Raw genomic sequence first — 21,159 nt, 5'->3', positions numbered from 1 at the left:
TACTACGACAGGGGCAGATAGACATAAAAATTTTTAACCATTCATGCAGATCCAAGGCGGAAAGATGTAAAATTTGCAATGGGTGACCGTGTTCTTGAAGGTTTCTCCTATAAAAAGGGTTATGAGATTTGGAAAAAAAAGGCAAATTGGCACTCCGTTACATAGGACATTTTAAGATCATGGACAGAGTGGGAGCAGTTGCCTGTCAGTTAGAGTTGCTACCAAACCTTTCTCATGTCTACCCAGTATTCCACATTTTCATGCTTAGAAAGTATGTTCCCGATCCTTCTCATGTGCTGCGACCAGACACGGTGGAGTTAAATGAGAATTTGATCTTTGAGGAGCAACTAGTAGCCATAGTAGACTATCATATGAGACAACTTTGGTCAAGGCAAATCCCTATGGTTAGTCCTGTGGAGGAGTTAATCTATGGAGGAATGCACTTGGAAGTTAGAGCGGGATATACGTAGCAAGTACTCATAAGTTTGATATACAACTATGTGTCATTGTTCTGCCTTATGTAAAATTCGAGGACGAATTTTCTATAAGGGGGGAAGAATGTAACATCCCTAATTTTCAAATAATTATTTTACATACATATATTTTATTCTAACCCTGGTATTATGGCTATCCCACCATTTCAGAATCGGATCAAAATTATAGGCTATCCCACCATTTTCAGACGTTCTGGACGCGTTCCAGTTGTCAGAATCGGCATAGGTAACCCGAACCTTACTTTTTCTTAATTATCTAGTACTTAATTTTGATTAAAAATCTATAAAATATTTGTGGTAGGTTAGAAAAAATATAATTCCTTTTGCGTTAGCTCTGTAATATTGCTAAGGACCGCGGGGCAAAATTTTAGAATTTTTTAGAACTCAATTGAGTAGTTTTTGCAAAAGGGGTAATTGTAGGGACTAAATTATAATTTTTCAAATTGTGATTGTTGACTATTTGGGTGGGCCCAGGAGGGGCTATGTGATGTGATTGAGTTGTAGATGTGTGATTTGTGGATATAGAAGTGCATTTTGAGCCTTTTTGCAGGTTGGGTAGGTCCTAAGTATAGGGGAGATTTTGCCAAATTTTTGGCACGACTTAGGACATCTTTGGCCTTTTTCTTAGCTTATATTGAGTCAAATGTACTAAATAATTGTAATAAAAATTATTAGGTAAGCCGGGACAGCCTTCCTCCTCTGCCCAGCCGCTACAGTGACTTCGGTTGAGTCTGTGAGTAAAATATTAATTTTAATTGTAATTTCGATATTATTATATGTTCCAGTATGCCCATGCATCACTTATATATATGTATCTATACAGTTAAACACTAGGCACATTTTACATTGCATTTATAAATGTTGAACTGCTATAGATGTTGTTTGTGATAATTTGAAGCAGTGTGTGTGCGTTGGCGTGTGTGTGGTATAGTGTTGGATATGGACAGGACAGGTAAACACGGCTTGAGATCTTCGCTGGGATCCTGTCCTTCGGGGTAGACACGGCTTGAGTTCTTCGTTGAGACCCTGTATTGGTTTATTAAGCGAAAGTCTGGCTGAATTCTTCGCTGGCAGAAGTTGGATTAAGAGGGTTATATAGGGAATTAGCTCCCATATATTTATGGTTTGACATTACCGGGTGTGTGGGTGTTCCAAATTGCCTTTTTGCTGTTATGATGTGAGAATATTAACGATGTTGCATTTTACTTTACAGGGTGCTTTAGTTTTAGATAGCTATAGAGATTATGGTTAAAATTAATATTTTACTTTCTGAGTCGAATGTTCACTCTTGTTCACCTATTTTTTCAGGCTATAGGAGGAGACCTTTTTCAAAATAACATGTTTCTTTCCTCGCAGGTTATGGAGAAAATTACTTAACGGTATTATTATTGTCTAAATTTGTAATTTAGAACTTCGCATGTACTAGTAGTAGCATTAATCCTGTCAAGGACTGCATGAATTTAAGTTTTTGTATTAACAAATGAAAATTTTTTTATGAGTTTTAAATAGTTTGTAAATGGTGTAATAGGGTTGAGCTGGGCTCCCCTAATTTTAGTTTCTGATAATTACTGGGTTAAGTTGGCCCGAAATAAAATTATAACAATTTAATTTAAATTATTTTATATGCATATTGGACCTAAATTGTGGGCCTGGTCATGGGTTTGAGAACAGTAAGGCTTAATTCGAGCCTCGGGGGCTTTATGCCGGCCCAGGTCTTAGTGCCGGTCCGACCCATAGGTTGGGTCGTAACAGTTTTATCGTATCAAAATTGAGGTCATGAGTTCAAATCCTTAATAGGTGATAGGAAAACTAAAAATTAATAAAAATAATTAGACATTTAATAATTTATATATATATATATATATAATTTTATATTTTAAGAAAAATTAAAATTTTATATGTATAAAATAAATTATTTCTTTAATATGCATAAAGTATTTTATAAGTTTTCTAAGAATAAGAGCTTCCTTTAAAAAAAAAAAAAAAAAACTGCTTCCCATTTATTTTTAATATACTTTGCTTTTACTTTATATTTTTACTCATAAAAAATTATTACATATGGAATCTTTCTTTATTCAAAACACGAATTGATATGGTAAAATCTCCTTTCTTTCCCCTTATAATCTAATTTAATTTGCTTATAAATTTACGCTAAATGTAACACAAATGCTCTTAAATTCATATTGGCTCTTCCAAATATATATATATATATATAGAAAATTAAGGTTTCGATAATTTATTTATTTGGATCTCAAAGTGGTGATATCATGCTAACACATCTATCTATATATATAAAACAGACATAATTTTTTTAGTATTGTCATATGTATATATATTTTTTTTGTTGTTGTCTCATGGCCTTTATTATATAGAAATTATTATATTTTATAATTATAATAATTATTATATATATATATATTTTTTTTTCTTAATGTTGATATATATATATATATATATATATATATATATATATATATATATATATATATATATATATATATATATATACATTTTGTTGTCTTATAATACTTACATATAGAGAATATCATATTTTGTGATTATAGTAATTATTATATTTTAAACTGAGTATTTAATTTTAATTTTTTAATTTTCCTTTTAAGTATATTTACCTTAATTTTTATGTTTAAATGATTTGATATATATATATATATATAGTAGAGAGAATTTTGATTGGCGTTACCATATAGACTGGTTTTCTTTAGTCTTGTTGCAAGGCATAGAGATAAGATAAGCATCTTTTATAATGATAGTAATCCATATTTTTTATGCTAAGTATTTGAATTTTTTTATAATTATTCTTTTATTTTGTTAAGTATATTTACCTCAATTTAAATGATTAAATGATTAAAAATATTAAATAAATTTAATTAATATTTATTTAATTATTAATTTTTTATAATTTTTTATTTTATATTTTTAAAATTTTTAATATTTCATTTAATTATAAAAATTTAAAAATTATATATTTTAAAATTAAAAATAATTTAAAATTATATTATAAAAAATAATCACACTCATATTTTAATTTACTTTATTTTTATTTTATTTATCTTATTTTAAAATAATTCCTTTTCCAAAATAAAAAATACTGTTTACCACAGGCGGTTGAAAAAACTAAAAACACATACAACTAACCAAACTTCTCTGCAAAGTCCTCCACTTTCTTACACCACAACTTGGTCAGCTTTCCCGAAATAATCGTCGCACAGCCATGAGGCATTTGCCAGCAGCGAGAACCACCGGCGGTTTAGGAGTGGCAGCGATGTCTTACGTTGCGGTGGATTACCTGCGCCACCTATCCCCGACTTGGCACGAGCGTCTACAACCTGCACTTTGGTCCGTACTAGCTCTAATCGCCATCTCTCGTGTCCCTTTTTACAGGCACTGGTCCTCCGAGGTTCGTGCTGCCATCCCATTTGTTGCTTCTATGTTCTTTATGCTCGCCTGTCTCCTCTTCGAGGCTTTATGTGTGCGCTTCGCCACCGCCGTGCTTGGCCTGGATTGGCACCGGTAATTGCTTTGCTATTTTCTTATGTGCTATATTTTTTGAGTTGGAACTGGAGCGACCCATATGGTCAATGTAGTGTTACCTGAGGTGGGGTTGGACCAGTTGGTTGCTTTGTGTGTTTTTCTGGGTATATCATATGGGTCGAGTTTGATTTGTGTCACATGTTTATTTGATTTAGAAGTGGGTCAAGTTTGATCCTTTTTCAGATTTGGTATTTTGTATACTTTTTGGGTTGTGCAAATCATGCAATTAGTTTGAAGTAGTTTAGATCCCATTTCTGTTCTTTTTTGGTGTTTTGTTCAATATCGATGTTAAATGTTTACTTGGGTCTGTTTTTTCTCTGCATTATACCAAGTTATTGATTTGGAATCTTATTGAATTTAAGTGGGATCTGATTTGTATTTGATTTTAGTATGCTGCGATCTGAACGTGGGTTATTGTTTACTGCTTACCACTCAAATAATGGAATCTAAAGTTCTCAAGGTTGCCAGTTTAGTAAATCCCGATATGTACTTTGCTCCAGGTGTTTCTGGGCTGGAATGCTTTTAAATAGATTAATCTGCAGGATATGATTACTCAAATTAAGCATGCATTTTAATTGACTGGGTGGAAGAATTTGAATAAATTATTCCAGACCCAGAGTGTATGCAATTATTTTGTATCTTTTGCAAATTAAGGATGCATTTGCGTTTCTCATTGTATTTGTGATTAATAGGTCTTAAGGTCTTGTTCTGATCGCTTTGTTTCATTAAATTCCCAGGCTTGCCGTTCATAGATCATCGAAATTTATGCATTTATGTGATAAAGCATAAAATTATGAGTTAGAATCTTAGATGAAATTCACATTAATTTCATCAGAGATCAAACAACATACCAACCTTTTGATAAAATGTTTGTTCAAATTTACATGAATGTAACTGCCATTGGGGGCCTTTTGATAGAATTTTTATTGAATATAAAAGTGATCTTGTCATCTTGATGATAGTATGTGTGTGTTCTCAAAATTTTTAAGAAGACTGGAATGAATATCTGTAGCAGTCACTAGGGGACATAAATTAATTTGCTTATTGGGTTCTGCAACTGCTAAATCTGCAACAGTTGTCAATATTATTATTATTTGTTCGGTGTATCCTTTATGTACTGTGTTCTCCATAAGCTGCAGATGTGTAAATTAAAATTGGTCGGTATGATGGTCCAAGGCCCACACATTCTTATGATAAATTATAGCTAAAGTGCTGAACTTAGTCTTGTTCACTCAATTACTGAAAGTAGATGCAGAATAGATATTCTGGGAAGAATTATGCTCTAAATCCTGAAAAGTCAGAATGTTGTTCTCTTAATGAATTCCAAATCAAAATATCCACTAGTTGTCTAGTGATTCCAAATTTATCATGACTTCCATTTAAATAAATTGAAATAATCTGTCTCTGACTTACATTTGTGTAAGTTGATATAATCTGCCATCATTTTTCTATCACTTATAGGAATTTTCATTCCACAAGAGTACATTTCATCTCCTAAACTATTTCATTTTTAAATATTGTCAACTATTGTTAACAGGACTATTTGGCTTGGTAATATTGAACAGTGATACATCTCCTCTTCCTGACACTGGCCAGTGGTTGCTCCTCTCACTGAATGAGAAACTTCCTGAACCATTGGTTGAGATACTGAGGGCTCATATTATTGGACTGCACCATTTCCTGATGTTGTTTATGATGCTGGCATTCTCAGTGCTATTTGACTCTGTAGAGGCCCCTGGTCTTGGACTAGGAGCAAGGTATATGTTCACCATGGCAATTGGCCGTTTTCTTCGGGCCATAACTTTTGTATCAACTATTCTTCCATCAGCCCGACCTTGGTGTGCTGCAGCTCGGTTTTCAGTTCCAACATACCCTCATCATTGGGCTCAAAAGTATTATGTCCCTTATGCCTCAGATGCTAATGCTATTCGTCAGATAATACAATGGGATATAGCTTATGGTAAGTTCTGTATACTAAATTCATATATCTGTTTTATCTTCTTAATTTTGTGCTTTGGATGTTTGCAATTTGAAACCCAAGACTCGCTATTGTTTCTTCTTAGGTTGAATTTCCATTTGTTCCACATGAACCTTTTGAATTTTTGTGGATTTATTTAATAAATGACATTCTGCCAACCTTTTATTTAAATTTACCTTATAATTCAATAAGCAGGTTAAAATGTCATTGTTTATTTCCAGTCTTTCCTATTAGCTTTCTTATGGGATTCATGTTCAAGGTACATTTGCTATGATAAGGTGCTAGTTTGACTTTTCTCTTACCATCATATAAGTTGGTTATGTTCTTGATTACAGAGATTTGAGATTTTTTTTTCCCACTGTGTTCTGATAATTTATTCCTTTAGCTACTCTAATTCACAGATTGGGCAAAACCCATTGTAGAGAAATGTGTTAGATTTAGGAAGCTTTCTGATGATGAGATTCAAATTTTTGGTAATATAATGAAGCACTTTTTCAGTTCTTGCTTGGACTTGTGCTCTGTTCTCCTTTGTTTGGCTATCCTAAAACTAACTACAGATGGGTTTCTTTCAAGCTGGAAATTTGTATTCACATTTTTTCACAATTTTCTAGCCAACACTGGGGAATACCAGGGTGATTACCGTCCAGATTGGGGTTCAATGAGTTTCCTGATAGATTTCTTGCGACCTACTACACAAGGATCTTGGTACAGTCTTCTTAAGAAAGCTGGAGGTGGCTGCAATGACCTCATTTACAGTGGTCACATGCTTGTTGCTGTACTAACAGCTATGGCTTGGACGGTAAATTTGTAGCAAACAGAAACTGCACGTGCAATCATCTAATGAGGATTGCACAAAGTTTGTAAAACCTGATGATTTCTTATGTCTTATTGCTGCAGGAAGCTTATGGAGGTTTTAGCTCAGCTTTCATATGGCTGCTTGTATTGCACAGTGCACAAAGAGAAATACGGGAACGACACCATTATACTGTAGACTGTATTGTGGCCATATATGTTGGTATCCTTCTGTGGAAAGTGACTGGTTATATCTGGCCAACCAAAGATGTCACAAAAAGTCGAAAGCTCTTGAAGCTTGAGAAAATTCAGAGTAGATTAGTCCAAGCTGCAAAAGACTCGGACATGGACGAAGTGAGAGAGCTACTCAAGGAGGTTGAGTTGAGCGGCCAGGAGAGCCGGAATAAAGGCCAAAGCAAGTCTATTTGGTTGTTTGCCTGTGTGACAATATTCTCAGCTCTCACAATTGTCCTTCTAGCCTTCACATTGACGAGCGATGGATGATCTTCTAACATGATTCTTCCCACGAGTTTGAACGTTCAAACTTGTATTTGCATGTGAGTCATGTAATATTTGAGGGTACAATCCCTCAAAGTAACACTTAAAGACATGTTTGCGCATTCACAGAAGAGTGCTCAGTAGAAATGATCTGAAGTTCAGTTCAGATAGTTTAGGATTTGCAAGTAAAGACATTTTTGTTTTAATCTTTGTGAACAGCTATAAAACTTCTTCCTTTTTCCCTGGGAATTAATCAAACTTGATTGCTTCGTAAGTAAATTAAAGTATTATCATTGACTATTTGGCTTTTGATGTTTGATTTCTTTGGTAGTGTTTCCTCCCATTCAAAAATAAAATTTTGGCAGGAAAGGAATGGGGAAGGAAATGTATTTTGACTTTATATAATTTAATTTGGCCCAAATTATTCGTTAAATTCATTTCTTTCCTCCTATCTCTCTTGTTTTTGTACCAAACACTAGAACTAAAAGCATATAAAAGAAATCGGTAGAATTGAAAATTGAAGTTCAGTTCAATTTTGAAACCCCTAGGCCTTTTACTTAATAGCCTGTTTGATATTGAGTTTTTAGCTTTTTTGAATAAAAGTACTATTTTAGATACTGCTGAAAAAAATAGTTTGAAAAAAACTGTTTTATTATTTTAGTGTTCTTTATGACTAAAATTGATTAAATTTAATTTTTAATTATTTTTTAATACTCTCTAACTAGTATATTTAAAAAAGTGATTTTCTCGATAACAGTTTCAACAGCAATACCAAACAAGTCTTTAATTGTATAAATATTAATATTATACTCAAATTATACAGCCAATAAAATTTTGAAGGTGGGAATTTATTAGCAATATGATATTTAATATCATTTGAGTAATAATAATAATAATAATAATAATAATAATAATAATAATATCTAACCTGATTTGGTTTAATGGTTGAAAGTGTATTATTAAAAATAGCAACAGGTTGGACATGTGGTACTCATCTAACAAAACCATAATAAGATAAATTTAACTAGCATATAATTTGATTTGAAATGAATTTGAAAAATAATATTCATAGATTTTGAATTTTGCATGTTGAGTACTTATTATCCAAATCAGTTTATATAAATAATTAATTAAATATAAAATATATATTTTTATAAGAAAATTTATATTTTTATTATATTTTAAGTAAATAAAATTTAAATATCTTATAAAATTATTAATTAAAATTTTTTATGTAAAATATTAATAAAAATATATAAAATTATGAATTCAGATATTATTCGAGTAATAATAATCAGTTTGAGATAATTAAAAATAAATTTTACTTATGCTTAATTAAATTTAGATAGTGTAAATATTAATCATTTCTAAATTTGAATAGGATAATTTTTATAAGTAAACTAATAATTATGGGTGATAATTATTCGGTTCAAATCAAATAAAACAAACCGAACTACCTTAATTTAGTTCGATTCAATTTTATATTATAAAAATTTCAATTATTTCAATTCAGTTAGGTTTTGAAAAGAAAAAAAATTGACTAAACTGAATTAAACTAAATAGTTTAATTGATTTTTAAATTAATTTATTTTAAGGGGAAATAAATGAATTATACATAATTATATATATATATAAATTATTTAATTTCATTGATTAATAATTATTAAGTTCAAATCAAGATCAAAATCAAATTAAATAACTTAAAAATTAAATCTAAATTAAAAAATTAATAAAAATCAAAATTAATCTATTTAAATTAAATTAAAATAAAATAATTTAATTTAATTTAATTTTTTACTCATTTTAATTCGATTTAACTTTTAAAATATATAATTTAATTTTCATAAAATTCAATGCTCACTCCTGCTGTCGACTACAATCCCTGTATTTACTCAGCCAAGAGACTCAAATTTGAGTTTCTATCCACTCAATTAGTTTTTATAATAATAATAATAATAATAATAATAATAATAATGAGGTGGAGGCGGAGGTTTATTTTTTTTTATTTATTTTTAAAAGTCAAAATATTTATTTATTGGAAGGACTTATTTGCTCACGTATACGCGCCGTTTGAATGGCTCGTGCGAGTAACGGTCCCCACAGATACGGGAATAACAAATCTTCTAGTGGTAAGAGGTGGATCCCACCAAGCACCCAATCAACGCTCAGAAACCATGGGTTCTATCACGTTATGCTAGTATTAGCAGTACATTTCAATTACCGAAAAATCCTTAAAACTCTGGTGGCTTCTTTGGCTCTCTCTTCTCTCTTCTTTTTCACAGATTTTGTGTTCTTGCCCAGCGAAGCATATTTTTGGATTTTTTGCCCTCTCGATTCTATCCTAAGAATAGGCGTTTTGTGGATTCTATTTATCGGTAGCAGCAGAAGAAGAAGAAGGAGAAGAAGAGTCTAGAAAACTATGGCGATTTCTTCTCTCTCGGCTTCAACAATTCCTTCTTTGAAGACACCGCACTCGCAGTTGAGTGCTAATTTGAGTTGCTTGTCTTCGCTGCAGTTTCCAGCGCAGCTTCACAGGCTTCAGTTTGGGAACAGAGGGATTTCCTCTCCTTCCAGGTCTCGAATTTTGCCTCTGGTAAATACTCTTACCCTCTATTCCCCACTTTATATTCCGTTTTCTTCTTCTTTTCCTTTTCGGATGAGCTTAAATATGTAGAGTAAAATTGCCTGTCTTGTTCAATCTTTATGTATGAGATAGGTAATTGGGTTTAGGTCAATTTGATGGGATATTTGCATTTTCCATGGAGATTGTTCTTGATTTTCTGCAACTTTGAAATTTTTGCTTAAGATTTTAGCTGTTGTCAATGAGTCGCAAGGGTCTTTATTGCTTGGTGTTAGATGCCTTTGATTTGGTCAGTCAGCTAAAGGGAAATGAATTTTAAAGAGGAATAGGGAGGAACTTGGTTCCCGGGAAAACTGGAACTTCACGGTTTGATTCTATTTACTAAGTATGCAATATGCAGGGAGCTGTCAAATATACGATACTTAAAAAAGAGAGAAAGATGGTAAATTTATATATCATTTTAGACCAATTGTAACGAATATTATACATGCATAATCCATTAACTATCTTTAGTTTTTGCTATGAGGAAATATGTGTATTGTCATTGACACGTCAGGGAATAGGTTTTAAGCCTATGGCCTCACATCTTGTTTTACATAATAATATGAAGTAGAGGGAGTAGGTGAATATAGAGTCATCATATCTGTTAGCAATATCATTTCTTCATATCGAAAACGTAGCCATACCTCCTGGAACATCTCAGATTTTATAGCACATAAAAGAAAGACAAGAAGGAATTAGAAAAAGAAAAAAAAAATTAGTTTGCAATAGAAGTGGATTGGGTGGTGACGCAATCTAATAGTATTAAAAAAAAAGTCAATGAGATTGAGATTCAGGTCATTTTGGGTCATGTTATTCTCTGTATAATCATATTATTTGTTTCATTTCCCAAAGTACCGAACCAAACATGAGAATGAATGAATGGAATTAACATTCAATTTCATCATAAACCAGGCAAAACCTTGGAGTGATGCTTCATTTCACTAAAATAATTTCTAAGCCCATAATAAAATTTGGAATCTTTTGGGTGCTTTTGTAATGGTTAATTTCAATGGTACTTCATTTGTTCTTCTTTAGAGCTGTACTTCCAGAATGGTTGATATTCACTCCCTATTCAAATGTGGCTCTGAAATGGGTTTATATATGTTCTGGAGGATATTTCAGCAGTAGTGCATAATTGTTGAAGGGCATTTCTTTTTTCCTTTTTTCTTAAAAAAAAAAATCAAGTACTTTATGAACCATGGGTGCTTAATGATCTACATGTCTCAATATTCACTCCTCAATTAGTGAGCTAAATTGGTACTACTTGATTTATGATTCAAAGAAAATAAATCGTGGAGCTGAAGTAACTTATTCAAAAAACCCTTTAAAAGATCACACTTATAGGAGGTCTATTTTGGAAGGAACTTATTTCACAGCTGGGACTCTTTCTGCCTTTGCCATCTGTAGTAGTTTTTATTATTCTGGGTAGTTTAGATGCTCCTGCTATGTTCAAGATTCTCTATCAATTAACATCACGTGGTAATAGTAACAGCTATTGTTGTCCTTTATGCTTGTACATGAGCAGCAAAACCGTCATTCTTTCTACCATTACAAATGATCCATCAGAAATAAACTGAGTTGCATATTTCAAGTTAGATGTGTCCCTTTTCTTATGCTAGACAAAGTAATTTAATAGGAGCAGATAGACCATAGTTACCTAATTTACTCACCCCCTGCATACCCTATCCTGGAACTCGACCCAAATGCGGTACTTCAGCATTTTGGAACATTATGCTTTGTGTTCCGATTTGCTAAAACAGGGTTTCCAAGATACAGTGGTAGAACTAGAAAAGGGAATAGAGGAGGAGGAGGAGGAGAATATATTACTAATTATATTCTTCAATATTGTAATTTTAACATTAAAAATAATTAATAATAACAAAAATAGTATGAATTTCAAAATTTGAATAATGTGATTATTATGTCAAAAAATTTATCATATTAATTAATTACTCATATTAAATCAATATATTTTTTTAATAAATATATTATTCTAAATAAAATTTTAAAAAAAGAATTGTGCAGCAAAAAATATAATTCACGTACCGTGATTCAAATTGACATACCAAGCCCACCTTATACATACCTTATACTTAGTTAAGTGGCATACCACTTCCGTGTCCAACGGGCGTGAAATTAATATCCATCTTTTGTTTGTCAGGAGATAGCATTTTTTTTTTCCTCTATTGTTTTTAGTACATTAATTGTAAATGCAATAAAGAGAGTGCGCAATCTTACTATATCGGATGGGTCTTGAGAGTTACTTTATCTACTAGTTTTGTTTGCAGCTATATATTGACTCTAAACTGCCTTTCTGAAATTGAAGTGATAGTATTTCTTTTGGCAAATGATTGCTGCAGCTTGCAGCAAAGAAGCAAACATTTTCCAACTTGGATGAGTTATTGGCAAATGCTGACAAACCAGTCTTGGTTGACTTCTATGCAGCCTGGTACCGTTCTCTTCATTTCTTTTTCATGTATTTTAGTACATTTTCTGAGAGAGATTGTGAAATGGAGATGGTGTCTAATCATCTTCAAATTACCTAAGGCCCCAATCTGATAATGTGCAGAATTAAATCTTCCACCTTCCCCAAGTGAAGGAAGGGAATCAAATAATTAGAGTTAATTTGCTAGGCTTTGGAGATTTTTCCCCCCAAATGTGTTGTGGAATTGTGATTTACATTTTGTGCAAAAGAATACTATAATGCTGAATCTTAAGATGACACATTTTGAAAATTTTGGAATAGATTAGAAATTTCAACTAAAGAGTAAGAGTGATTAGACCAAGCTGTTTGCAGGTGCGGTCCATGCCAGCTTATGAGTCCAATTCTTAAAGAGGTCAGTGCCATCCTGAATGACACAATCCAGGTGGTGAAAATCGATACTGAGAAGTACCCTAGCATTGCTGACAAATACAGAATAGAAGCATTGCCTACATTTATCATATTTAAGGATGGGAAACCTTATGATCGCTTCGTAAGTTTATTATCTGTAAGCTTTTGTGAAAAAATAGCTTTACCTTTCCAGAATGATGTTCTTGAAATGCACAAAGCTCCTTTCCATCACCAAAGACTGTTTTCCTATGTGTATCTGCTTGCTAATTTTCCTGTCAATGGCATTCTTTATGTTAGAAAAATTAACTAAAATATCAATAGGAAAAAGGAGAAGAAATCATATATAAATTGTTTGCTGCAAGGCCTATAATCTGTATCTGCCAGAGGAGAGTAATTCACTTCCTCTCAACAATATTTATCACCATGCTGGATTTTTTTTTTCTTTTAGTCTTGTTTTTCATTTTTCAATATCCATCTACTTGCATCCACTTTCTGAGTTCGCTTTCTGAGTTCGAGTTTTTACTGAGGTTGCTGCTTTGGCGTGATAATTTTCAGGAGGGTGCTTTCTCTAAAGATAAGTTCATTCAACGCGTAGAAAATTCACTGCAAGTGAAGCAATAGTTGAGGTAGTCCTTCTGTTGTCCCTTCTCATTCTCTCCCTTTTGGAATGCATTTGCATACTATGAGACCCCAGAAAATAATTCGTTCTCATTTTTGCCCTCAGGTTTTACGAAGAATGCAATATGAAGACATTACATATGAATCTTACTAGGAATGCCGCCCATTCTTCCCCTCCCAGAATGTTGTAATGACTGTTTTTGTACCTAAAAAGAGTGACAAACACAAATTCTAATGGCATATTTGTTTGGAACTCCTGGAATTTTGCAAAATGGCTGTATTTGTTTTGAAACTTGATAAGAGAAGTTTTGCTCTTTTTGATGGTTACTCTTACTCTACTTGATGCAGACTTTGCTCAGTTCAAGATTGTCTGTGCTGAATGAGTTTGTCATTGCAATTGGTGGATAAACTAGAAGCTAAGCTACTAAATGAAGTGCCCAATTGGAGTGTTTTGACAAGGGCTTGAGAAAATAATTGTTGAGGCAGCCAAGTTGGCCTGCTACCAACTGTCATGAAACCTGGTTAGGCTCCACATGGCTTTAAACAATATGCATCATTGGGTTTGGTTTTAACGAAGACTAACTTTTTAAAGGAATAGAAGCTTAACAATCAAATAAATCTGTGAGTTTTGCTATACGTCCTAGTTGTAAATTGCACCTATTCGATAATGGGATGATCTTATAGTGTTTAATTAACTTTAAACAAGCGATGAAGGATGGTGTTCTGCTAGGTCAAGTGTAGCCTGCTGGTCCATAATCTCTCTCCATTTTCACATCGACATTTCTTGTGGCTTTCTTTATCTTGGGTTTTTGAAGTTCATATGGCTCATAAATTGGCTTAAATTATTTAATGACATTTCTCTCTATTTTTTTGGGAGAATTCTTAAGGCTAGGTAGATATCGTGGCCTTCTTTACACCTTCCTAGGAGGGTTCACTCTTGTCCCCTTACCCAAAGCATGGATTTTTTTCCCTTCCCACCTAGTGGGGTTCGTATATATGCATTTGTCTTGTTTTTGTTCTTGCGGGCTATGCTTATGGCGAGGGTTCAAGAGGTCTACTAATTATCACACTATTTTTTTTTTATTTGAATTGAGTGTAATGTGGTCCATTAATATATAGAATTATATGGTGTTTTATAATTATATATTTGAAAAAAAAAATATGATAAAATAAATATAAAAATTAGTAAAATATTTTATTTATTGTTTTAAGTATATAAATAATATATTTCAAAAAAATAAATGGTAAATTACTCTAATAGTGGAAATTTTTGGATAAATTTTATTGATAGACACAACTTTGAAAGTATTTACAGTAAAATTACTAAATTTTTTTTTTCTTAAAAGTAATTGGAGTTTAAAATATTCAACAACGAAATCACTTTGTCCAATTTTCAGTAATAGCTCCGGCCATATACTGACATGGCTAATCCACGTGGCATCTTAAATTAAAAAAAAAAAAATTCTCTCCCTTATGTTATCTCTCCTGTAAGAGGTCAAACATCTCTCCTTTCAAACCCAAATCCTAGTAAAAATTTCGACATGCTCGGTGGTAAAGTTTCAACCCAAACCCTCTTACATCGTCCCAATACAGCTTGAATCCTCGTTCGCTGACCTCATTCTCACCACTGTAGGATTCTCTTGCCCCTCCTCTTATGCGAAGCACGATATATGGCATAACATGAAATATTAAAGAAAAACACATTAGAAAACAAAAAAAAAAAAAAGGAAAATCACACTGTTGCCTGATATCTCTAGGAGTCCAACACAAAATCAACAACAAATCTTAATATGCAAAGTTATCATTAACGTAGTAGCAATGGCTGCTGCGGAAGCTGGAGAGGAAGACAGTGGAGGAAATCTCCGGTTCCCCATTTCCTTGTGGATCTCGAGCTCTTCGACTAATCTGGTTTCAAAATCTAGACAAGTGATTTTGTCCTCCGTCCCTAACTGTCTCCACGCTTGAACGAATTGGTTACCCCTGTAGCACTAATACAAAACTGCCAGCAATGACATGTAGCCTTGGATGCTTAACTTGACAAAGGAAACGGGGAGAAATTAAAGAGCGAAAATAAGAGAAAAAAAAAAAATAATTTACTCTATATTATTTAAATAAATTATTAAAATAAAAAAATATAATTTCTTGAAAATATTATTATACTCTTATTTTTTTATATTTATATTATAAAAAAATATTTAAATATTTTAATTATCATTTCCCTCCATTTCACCAATTTAAACAATTTAAAGAGAAATATTTTAAATTTCTCTTCATTTCTCCTTTTTCCTTTCTCTTTAATTTTTTCTTTTATCTAATGTTCAAATAAAAAAATTTAAAGAATTTTTTTTTTCTTTTCTCTCCGTTTCTTTCAATCCAAACAAATAGGTAATCACAAAACCCTCTTCACCCCTCAGTCCCCCATTTGTGTGTGTGTGTGTGTGTGTGTGTGTGGTTGAGTTAAAAAAGAGAGAATTATGAGGTTGATTTCACAGAAGATTTTTCCTTTTAAAATGCCATGTGGCATCGTCAAATCGCCGGAGTTTTGGACAAAAATGATGAAAATGACTTTATTATATATCAAATTGAAATTAAAATATTTAAAAAATAAAATAAAATTTAATGACTTTACTATAATAACCTTTAATCAGCAAAATTTGCCCGGAAATTTTTCTATGAATCAAACGACACCACGTAACAGATTCACTCTAAAATACGAAAAGCCCCACGTGAGAGATGAGAGCTGCTGAAGATGGAGATGGAAATGAGAGCTGGTGAAGACATAGGAATCGGCGAAGACATAACCCCACCACTCTCTCCACTCTCTTTCTCTCTCTACGACTCCTTTCTTTACTCCCACTGCTCTTCTTGCTTCTGCCCACTCCCTAATCGCCCTTCACATCCCACACCCATTCCCCACTCTCTCCTCTACTGTTCCCCTCTCTGCTCCTCCTCCAACTCCCCTCTCCACTTCTACTCCGCCGAATTCCACCTCCTCCGTTACCTTTCCTCCACCTCTCCTCCCCCCTCCTCCTCCTCCGACCTCCGCGCTGCTCTCCGCCTTCTCCACTCTCTCCCTTCTCACTCCTACCCACTCGGCAGGATTTCCGGATTGTTGACCAACCACCATAAGTTATTCGCGGATGAAGAGATAGTCGCGCGAGTTCGATACGGAGCCAGGGCGATGGCGGCCGCCAGGAGATTGCGAGATGGAAAACAAGAGTTGATTGAGCTGGATGAAAATGAATATGACGCCGTGTTGTTCGAGGAGGAGGAGGCTGCGCTGTGCTTGGTGCTAACAAACGCTGTGGAGGTGCAGGATAGTGATGGTTGTACTCTCGGGATTGCTGTTTATGATCCTACCTTCTCCTGGATTAATCACAGCTGCTCTCCCAATGCTTGTTACCGGTTCTTGATTTCTAAACCTAGTACAGCGGCATTTCCGGCGGACTCCAAGCTGCGAATCGTTCCAGGAGGCAGCAATGTAAAGTCATATTCTTTATAGCTGAAATATTATCGGCATGTATTTCATTTATGAACTGGGACCTGAGAGATTAATACTGATTGCAGGGAGAAAAGAGTGTACGTAGCAATGTTGAACTTACAAGAGGTTATACTAATTATCAAACTTTTTTTTTTCTTGATTTGTTTTGGTAGTTTATTTTTTTAAATAGTTTGTTATTTTGGCTATTTTCCTGATTAGTGATTATGCAGCATATGGTGAATATGGGCCAAGGATGATTGTGAGGAGCATTAAGAGGATCAAGAGAAGTGAGGAGGTAACTGTGGCATACACAGACTTGTTGCAACCTAAGGTGAGGAGTTAACTCCTTTTTATTCACCTGTTTGGAGCCTTTTAATAACTGTATGTGATTTGGTGTCTTTCTACATTTTCATTCCTTCTTTTTCTTGTTGAGATCTTTTGCAAATCAACTCATCTAATTACCACTAATTCTGTGAATCAAGTGTGCTAGTAATCTTCATACTTTATGTATCTGTTAACTCAATTATTGAGGAATTGTTGCATTTTGTGTCAATAAGAATCAATGATAACATTGATGTTGGTCTAAGGCTGTTAGCCAGTGCCTGTGTATACTGCAATTGATGCTGTGGTAGAAATGACATTGTGTTAAAATAAAAAGTGTTATGACGTTAGTGAAACGTTCCTACATTTTATATGTTGATTACTATGGGATTGGGATATTTAATGGTAGGGGTTCTGAGTCTACATTTCTGCCATAGAACAAAACAAAAACTTTGCTATATCCTCCATGGGTTTAACAACAGCTGGTATGTCATTGTGATACCTTCAAAAGTTTGCTTTATAAAAAACAAAAGGTTGATGTATTGGGGTTTGGCCTTCTTTTTTTTTACATTTTTTTTAGATTCATCCTTTAATTAAAACAAATTACTTTCTTAAATATAGTCTATTATTTGCACCAATGCTTTTTGGCAGGCAATAAGGCAGTCAGAGTTGTGGTCAAAGTATCGTTTTATTTGTTGTTGTAAACGGTGTAGTGCCTTTCCCCCAACTTATGTAGATCGTATGTTGCAGGTAATATTCATTCATTCTTCTTCTTCTTCTTCATATTGATGCCGTTAATGAAATCTAACTTTATGAATTATTTTGATTTAATTATTCACTGTAAAATTAAGATCTTTAGTTCAACCTATATCTGCATCCTGTTTCAGTCTTTGCAACTTTCTGATAAAAAAGTTAATTTCTAACCTTTAACTGTGAGGTAAATTTCTTATACCATTTAACCTTGGGCAACTTCAAAATTTATGATGGAAGGAAGAAAAAGCAAATGTCTGCTTCAAAGGTTTTGCATATCACTAGCTTCTGTAGATGACTGTTTGTAACATTCATTTACCCTGAACTCCTTATATTTAGGAAATTACTGCTTCAAATCTTGCCCCTTCAAGGTTAAGTTCTGATCACAGCTTTTGTAGAGATGAAGCAAGCAGAAAGCTGACAGATTATGTAGATGAAGTTATATCTGAGTATTTATCTGTGGGTGATCCTGAATCTTGCTGTGAGAAGCTTGAGAGCATGCTTATTCTTGGTATCCTTGATGAGCCATCGGAGACGAAGGAAGGAAAAGTACAGTTGGATATTAAGTTGCATCCTCTGCACCATATTGCCCTGAATGCATACATAACACTGGCTTCTGCATATAAAATGTACGCAAGTGACTTGCTCGCTCTCTGTTCTCAAATGAATGGACATCAGTTGAAAGCTTTTGACATGTCCAGGACTGGTGCAGCATACTCCTTATTGCTTGCAGCTGCAACTCACCACCTGTTCTGCTTTGAAACTTCACTTATTGTCTCTGTTGCAAATTTCTGGACAAGCGCAGGGGAATCCTTATTAACTTATGCTAGAAGCTCAGCATGGGATTTGTTTGTGAAACAGGAATTGACGGGCTCAAAACTTCTTTCCCTTCGTAATCATAAATGCTCAAAGTGCTCAGTGCTGGATAGATTTGAAGCCAATTTTTCTCTTAGTGAAGATCTAAATGAAGATTTTGGGAACATATCAAGCAAATTTCTTGATTGTATCACAAGTTATTCACATGAAGTATGGAATTTTCTAATTCCAGGTTGCCATTACTTGAAAATGTTTAAAGAACCATTTGATTTCAGTTCTTTTGCTCAATTATCAAATATATCAGACTTTGAAGCTAATTTAGGCAGAAATAATATGGATTCGAGTTGTTGGACTGGGGAAAGTAGTTCTGGATTTGGGGCACATGAGCACACCAGCCAGGAAAGGATAAATATTTTTCAGCTTGGCATCCATTGCTTACTTTACGGGGAGCACTTAGCAAGCATATGTTATGGTAGACATTCTCACTGGACCAGACACATCCAGAATCTTTTATATTATGATTGTGAAGAGAAATAAAACAAGTTATTTTTGTTTTGCATTATCCAGTTTGGTCAAAAAGTAAACTCTTGATGAAATTTAGGTTGAAAATTTCCACGCAGCAGCAAATTCAGCTAAGACCTCTCTAGAGATGGGCTTGGAGGCAGCAATGCGCACAGACAGTTGAATCAATAACGGTAAATTAGTAGTCTTTATATGGAGTTGCACAAGCCTCCTTTTTTCTATGTGAATCAGAATTCAGAAGAATCATCAACTACTTTTCTATTTGCTTTGTGTGTTCATGGGTACTATGGGTGCTAGTGTGCGCATATATTTCATTTCATCAGTTGTATGGTGTAGTAACATGATGTAATTGGTGAGGGCAGATGGGAATTTATGGAGCAGTGTGTTATGTTGTTGGTGTATGTTAAATTTAAAGCAGATTAAGAAATGTTTGGTGGGAGGTAATCTCTCTGTTTCTGTAATATCAACTAATCAATTCTTTTGATTGCGACTTCATAAGGTGGAAGACTACATAATGTTCAGTATGAAGTTCATGTGCAAACCCAAATGTTAGCGTTTGGACTTATGATGTTATGTTGTTTTAACAGATTAACATTATCACCTCCCAAGATTATTGAATGCAGTACATTTGTTGTGTAGATCCATAGCTACTGATAAGAACCACTTACACATTAAAATTTAAACAAATATTTTAATCGAATTAATAATTCGATATCCAATTATTATATATCAGTGACTTTTATTTTAACAATATTCGACTTATTTTTAAAATTATTAAGTTTTTAATAATAATAATAATAATAATAATAATAATAATAATAATCAAATGAGAATAGAAAGTGTGATATCTAAAAATCACATGAATGAAAATAATATTAAAAAATTTATAACATTTAAATGTTATTACAAAATTGGTTTTGAATATAATTGAATGATGAAAAATATTCATATAACAAATTTTAACTAGTTTTGTAGACTTAATTTTATTGTTATGGTATATATTTTAATTAATTAATTATATATAACTTTTGTAATAAATGTTTAAGGAAATTTCATTTTTTAGTCTTTAGATTATATTAGGGATTGTAATATATAAAGTACCCATAAAAATTATCTATATAAAATATATTTATAATTAATAATTTATAATTTCAAAATTTAATAATTTTAGAAGAAATTGTAAAAAAAAAACCTGTACTTTCAATTTTTTTACAATTAACCCTATATTAATTAAATTACCAATTAAACCCTACACTTTTCAAGTTTACCAATTATACTTTATCATAGGTGTGACGTGGCATCTAATGTTGCAATTGACATGGCATCTCCATTAGTGAGATAATAATTTTGTTGGAGGTAGAATAGAATCAATAAGGGTTAAAAAGTTTAGAATTTAATTGATAATTTTTATAATATAGAGTAAATTTGTAAAAATTTAAAAAATACAAGGCTTTTATTTTTATCATTAGATTAATTATTATTAATAATTTATTTAATAATAATAATTTTATAAAATAAATTTTAATTTATTAAAAATAAAGTAACTATAAAATCTTTATAAAATATATTATTAAATCATTAAAAATATTAAAAACAGTTGAAATGGATAAATGGATTCAGAAATAGTTTAAAAGATTGAACTATTCGGGAATATAATATATTATTAAAAGTGGACCAAGAATTATGGATGACATATATAAACTATGTTAATAAATAAAAAAATAAATAATAATATATATGATGCATAAAAAAAATTACCTAAAATGTAGCTAGGCCAACCATCACATAAAGCATTGAATTAAAGTCCATCTACAAATGATATCAAGCTTTTGATACTTTCATTATTAGTAGGTTCAATATTAATCTCTCATCTTATCCTGA

The 21,159-nt window shown here is 32.6% G+C and overlaps 3 protein-coding genes across 3 annotated transcripts; all 3 read left to right on the top strand.

The window, feature by feature from the left end:
- Positions 1 to 3,626: 3,626 nt before the first annotated feature.
- Positions 3,627 to 7,614, top strand: LOC110665373 (protein PHLOEM UNLOADING MODULATOR). The gene is made up of 4 exons (XM_021825439.2): positions 3,627 to 4,025; positions 5,612 to 6,006; positions 6,636 to 6,823; positions 6,922 to 7,614. The coding sequence occupies exons 1-4, from the start codon at positions 3,727 to 3,729 to the stop codon at positions 7,318 to 7,320; spliced, it is 1,281 nt and encodes a 426-aa protein (XP_021681131.2). The 5' UTR covers positions 3,627 to 3,726; the 3' UTR covers positions 7,321 to 7,614.
- Positions 7,615 to 9,525: 1,911 nt separating this feature from the next.
- On the top strand, positions 9,526 to 13,715 carry LOC110665371 (thioredoxin Y2, chloroplastic). The gene is made up of 5 exons (XM_021825437.2): positions 9,526 to 9,907; positions 12,298 to 12,386; positions 12,735 to 12,912; positions 13,326 to 13,396; positions 13,495 to 13,715. The coding sequence occupies exons 1-4, from the start codon at positions 9,734 to 9,736 to the stop codon at positions 13,389 to 13,391; spliced, it is 507 nt and encodes a 168-aa protein (XP_021681129.2). The 5' UTR covers positions 9,526 to 9,733; the 3' UTR covers positions 13,392 to 13,396; positions 13,495 to 13,715.
- Positions 13,716 to 16,086: 2,371 nt separating this feature from the next.
- Positions 16,087 to 19,806, top strand: LOC110665370 (protein SET DOMAIN GROUP 41). Its single transcript, XM_058137391.1, has 5 exons — positions 16,087 to 16,869; positions 16,956 to 16,995; positions 17,100 to 17,200; positions 17,842 to 17,940; positions 18,280 to 19,806. The coding sequence occupies exons 1-5, from the start codon at positions 16,138 to 16,140 to the stop codon at positions 19,291 to 19,293; spliced, it is 1,986 nt and encodes a 661-aa protein (XP_057993374.1). The 5' UTR covers positions 16,087 to 16,137; the 3' UTR covers positions 19,294 to 19,806.
- The last annotated feature ends 1,353 nt before the right edge of the window (positions 19,807 to 21,159 follow it).

This window comes from Hevea brasiliensis, chromosome 16, assembly GCF_030052815.1.
Source record: "Hevea brasiliensis isolate MT/VB/25A 57/8 chromosome 16, ASM3005281v1, whole genome shotgun sequence".
Taxonomy (NCBI): domain Eukaryota; kingdom Viridiplantae; phylum Streptophyta; class Magnoliopsida; order Malpighiales; family Euphorbiaceae; genus Hevea; species Hevea brasiliensis.
This window is presented reverse-complemented; position numbering and strand designations above follow the sequence as displayed.

Excerpts from the sequence above, each read along its gene's own strand:
- LOC110665373 (XM_021825439.2), top strand. The coding sequence starts at position 3,727 with ATGAGGCATTTGCCAGCAGCGAGAACCACCGGCGGTTTAGGAGTGGCA. Across the intron at positions 4,026-5,611 it reads CTTGGCCTGGATTGGCACCG|TGATACATCTCCTCTTCCTG; the intron begins GTAATTGCTTTG and ends AATATTGAACAG. Across the intron at positions 6,824-6,921 it reads TAACAGCTATGGCTTGGACG|GAAGCTTATGGAGGTTTTAG; the intron begins GTAAATTTGTAG and ends TTATTGCTGCAG.
- LOC110665370 (XM_058137391.1), top strand. The coding sequence starts at position 16,138 with ATGGAGATGGAAATGAGAGCTGGTGAAGACATAGGAATCGGCGAAGAC. Across the intron at positions 16,870-16,955 it reads TCGTTCCAGGAGGCAGCAAT|GGAGAAAAGAGTGTACGTAG; the intron begins GTAAAGTCATAT and ends TACTGATTGCAG. Across the intron at positions 16,996-17,099 it reads CAATGTTGAACTTACAAGAG|CATATGGTGAATATGGGCCA; the intron begins GTTATACTAATT and ends GTGATTATGCAG.
- LOC110665371 (XM_021825437.2), top strand. The coding sequence starts at position 9,734 with ATGGCGATTTCTTCTCTCTCGGCTTCAACAATTCCTTCTTTGAAGACA. Across the intron at positions 9,908-12,297 it reads GGTCTCGAATTTTGCCTCTG|CTTGCAGCAAAGAAGCAAAC; the intron begins GTAAATACTCTT and ends TGATTGCTGCAG. Across the intron at positions 12,387-12,734 it reads GTTGACTTCTATGCAGCCTG|GTGCGGTCCATGCCAGCTTA; the intron begins GTACCGTTCTCT and ends AGCTGTTTGCAG.